Source organism: Vollenhovia emeryi, unplaced genomic scaffold (genome assembly GCF_000949405.1).
Source record: "Vollenhovia emeryi isolate VEMERY1.0 unplaced genomic scaffold, V.emery_V1.0 DF942045.1, whole genome shotgun sequence".
Classification (NCBI taxonomy): domain Eukaryota; kingdom Metazoa; phylum Arthropoda; class Insecta; order Hymenoptera; family Formicidae; genus Vollenhovia; species Vollenhovia emeryi.
Genome location: NW_011964321.1, coordinates 1 through 4263, shown reverse-complemented (window position 1 = coordinate 4263; position 4263 = coordinate 1). Strand labels below are relative to the sequence as shown.

The 4263-nt window shown below is 41.0% G+C and overlaps 1 protein-coding gene across 1 annotated transcript; it reads left to right on the top strand.

Annotated features, from left to right (window-relative positions):
• Positions 1–670: 670 nt before the first annotated feature.
• Positions 671–2818, top strand: LOC105570394 (uncharacterized protein K02A2.6-like). The gene has a single exon (XM_012027557.1). It carries the CDS (start codon positions 671–673, stop codon positions 2816–2818), a length of 2148 nt encoding a protein of 715 aa, XP_011882947.1.
• Positions 2819–4263: the final 1445 nt, after the last annotated feature.

Sequence of the window (4263 nt, the reverse complement as noted above, 5' to 3'; positions counted from 1 at the left end):
CCCCGGGTTAAATATATATAAATATGCCGACCCATCTAGNGTCACAGTTTTGCCTTAAAATTTCATGTTATAAACACTTGAAAACCCATCTAGAGTGTCCGATCGGGCCTGTGTCCGATGGAGCCTGTGTCCGATCGGGACTGTGTCCGATAGAATCTGTGTCCGATTGCAACCATATGTGTCCGATGTAAAATGTGTCCGATCGGGACTGTGTCCGATAGAATCTGTGTCCGATTGCAACTTACCACCTTCTGTCATACCGACGAATTGTAGCGACACAACATGAGTTGCGTGGTGGGGTGGGAGAGGGGAAGGGGGTGGGGCGGGGCGGGAGGGGGTGGGGCGCGCGCAGCGCGCCGTGCTAAACGCACTTGCAACTTAAATATTAAAAACCATCGTTAAACAGTTTTTGTTAATAACTTTTTAACGAACAACGAGCGACGGCTAAAACCTTCCGAGGGTCACTCAGGAGGGTGACCTTGACCTTGACCTTGACCTTGAAGGTCAAGGTCGTAGGAGCTGGGTCCCCTATTCTGCACTTTTACCGAAAGCGCAACTGTTATGCGTCTCAATCGGTTCAACGCATTATAATAACCTCTCAGCACTCTTGGGCCCGGACAAACCTATTAAGAACCTAACCTATAGTCAATTAAAGAAATCTCTCCAGGAAATGCTATTACCGCACAGAAGCGTAGTTGTCTCGCAGCATTATTTTCTCAGTACATATCAGAAGGAAGGCCAGACTATTCCTGAATTTGTAGCTACACTGCAAAGTGACCTAGCAGAATGCAAATTTAATGTTACCTGTGAATGTAATAAAGTAGTCTCTGCTGCCAATCTCTTTCTCAGGACACAGTTTATCAGAGGTCTTAAAGATAATTGGATTAAGGAACAACTTCTCCAGGCCAATATTACTGAATTCTCGGAATTTTTAACCAAAGCAATCGCATTAGAAGCTTCCAGACTCGAAACTCAGGCACTCTCTAAGCAACAACCTTCAACGGGAAAGGACACATCCGATATTCATAAAATCTCTTCCCAGAATAGATCCAGACGCGACCAACACCAATATCAAAAAAATTGTACTCGGACACGGCCAAAAACACCAAATTATCGCCATCGCTCATATTCCAGACCAAAATCAAAATCCAGGATTGATTATATTACTCTCGATATTGCAGGATTATGTCTCAGGTGTGGTAAGAATAACCATCACATAAGTGAATGTCAAACGGATAGGTATAAGCTCAAATGTAACTCATGCCAGAAAACAGGGCATATTGCAAAGGTATGTATCACAACATTATTGAACGAAAAAGGACTAAAAAAGCAAGCAAACGCAAATGCTAGTTCTAATAATGGGGAAGACACTACAAAGTATATACATGATTCGAATAAGAATATTACTCTCGGTATTAATAAAATTTTTGTTGATTCTTTAGATAGTAAACAAAATTGTGCAATTATTGATTTATATGACAGCTCAGCCGAACGAATTTCAACAATTGACGCACAAAAGTACTTCACAACTGTACTTCTAAATGGGAAACCAGCAGTATTCGAAGTCGATTCCGGAGCGGGATATACACTATTACCAGAAAACGAATTCCGGAAATTAAATCTCAACATATCCTTGACACCTACTAATATATGTTTTCGAACTTATACTAATGACATGTTTTTTTCTAAGGGTAAAGCAAACATCGAAGTTTCATATAAAAAACACCAATCATCAGAAGAAATATATGTTGTACCAGAAGGTCGTCCAGCCATCCTGGGCCGCATATGGATACGCCGCTTAGGAATAAAACTCGAAGATGTTGATACAGACATGCAAACTGGTTCGCGGACCTCTACTCCTGGATCAATTTACTCGATTAATGATCTTTTTACACAATATTCAAATGTTTTTGAACAAAAGATAGGTTGTATTCCAAATCACACAGTTCCTCTGAAATTACGCGAAAAAGCCACTCCAGTCTATACTAAAGAACGTAATGTACCTTTCGCTCTGCGCGAACGAGTTGAAAAAGAACTCGATAATCTAGAAAAAGCAGGAATTATTTCAAAAATAGATGCAAGTGATTGGGGTTCGCCTCTAGTAGTGATTCCAAAAAAGGATGGGGGCGTACGCCTATGCGTCGATTATAAAGTTGGGGTAAATGAACGTCTAGTGACGTCAAAACACCCATTTCGGAACATCCCGGACATCCTCAACAATCTACGACATTCTAAATACTTTTGTAAACTTGATATTTATAAGGCATACTTACATGTGCCGGTAGACTATACTAGCAGCCAAATTCAAGCAATTACTACACATCGTGGTACGTATCGTGTGAACAGATTGAGTTTCGGAATAAAAGTAGCACCAGCTGAATTCAATCGCATATTGGAGCAAATTCTTCAAGATTTGAAAAAGACGGAATCTTATTTCGACGATGTAATCGTGCATGGCGCCACACAGGAAGAATGCCTACAAAATCTTCACGCATGTTTAGCCCGGCTTCAAGTTTATGACCTCCACATAAATCGAGGAAAGTGTATTTTCTTCGCAGAAAAAATCGAATACCTTGGTCATGTAGTCCAACACAACCAGATCTCAAAGTCTCCAGCAAAAGTTCAAGCAATACTTGAAATGCCGCGACCCAAAAATGTGGAAGAAGTTCGTCGGTTCCTAGGATTACTTACATACTATGCACGGTTTATTCCAGACCTTTCCACGAAAACGACACCACTCCGAACTCTACTTAAGAAGAACTATAATTTTAAATGGTCAGCTACATGTGAAGCTGCGTTCACGCATCTCAAAAATTAAATGGCCAGTGATCGAATACTAGTACCATATGATCCAGATCTTCCAATAATATTATCCTGCGATGCAAGCCCCACAGGAGTTGCCGCAATAATGAGCCACATTATTGACGAACAAGAAAGGCTAATCGCTTACGCGTCCAGATCTCTGACGGTAGCCGAATGTAATTATAGCCAGTTGGACAGAGAAGCTCTTGCCATAGTCTTCGGTATCAATCATTTTTTTAATTACCTTTTCGGTCGACACTTTACACTCGTTACGGATAACGAACCACTGACTCGAATTTTTCATCATAAAAAGCATTTACCAGCTATAACATCCAGCCGATTACTCAGATACGCAGCATTTTTATCAGGATTTGACTATACCGTCAAGTTTAAACGTGGAGAAGCAAACGTAAATGTTGACTGTCTATCCAGAGCATCAATCCGGAAAAATGCTAGCTCAAAACATTATTAGCAGAAGAGGTACATCAAATTTGTACTGAATCAATTTCCAGTATAACAACCGATCGTCTCACAGCTGATATGGTTATCACGGAAACGGACAAAGATGCTGAACTAGGATCTATCAAACAGGATATTCTTACTCAGGATATTGATTCACCATACACTCTGAACCATGGCATTTTATTTAGAAATGAACGCGTAGTCATTCCCAAAAATCTCCAGGAACAGGTACTTCTAGAACTACATGCAACCCACATCGGGATTACCAAAATGAAGCAACTCGCCCGACGTTATGTCTATTGGAAGGGAATCGATAAGGCTATCGAAGACATCGTTAAATCATGCAAGTCCTGTGCTCTACTGCGTTCAAATCCGCCAAAAGCTCCACTGCATCCCTGGGATGAACCTAAGAATAATTGGGAACGCATCCAGATCGATTATGCCACTTTAGATGGATACAATTTCTTGGTATGAATTGACGCAAAATCGAAATGGCTTGAAATCAAGGCATTAGCCTCAACACCTACATCTAACAGTACTATCCAACTGCTGGATAATATCTTTTCCAGTCACGGATATCCACAAATTCTTGTCTCAGATAATGCTACAATATTTACAAGCACAGAATTTAAGTCTTATTGTGAAATAAACGGAATTTTTCAAAAGTTTATTGCGCCACGACATGCCGCTACCAACGGTCTTGCCGAAAGAACAGTCCAGACCCTGAAATTACGTCTGAAAGCCCTCGCGGATAATAATTGTTCGCTGCATACCAAACTACAGGAGATACTTCTGCGCTATCGAGCAACTCCATTAGCTTGTGGACAATCACCTGCAGAGCTCTACTTAAATCGCAAACTGCGCATCAAATTGGATACTTTACGTCCTTATAAGCCTTCCAGTAACGCGTCTACACCACCATGCACCCGAACATTTAAAGTGGGGGAGAGGATTCAATCACGCGAATTACGGAACAACAAGTTCACATGGATTTTTGGC

What these genes read in the sequence shown, in the direction of transcription:
- LOC105570394 (XM_012027557.1), top strand. Translation starts at nt 671, where the DNA reads ATGCTATTACCGCACAGAAGCGTAGTTGTCTCGCAGCATTATTTTCTC.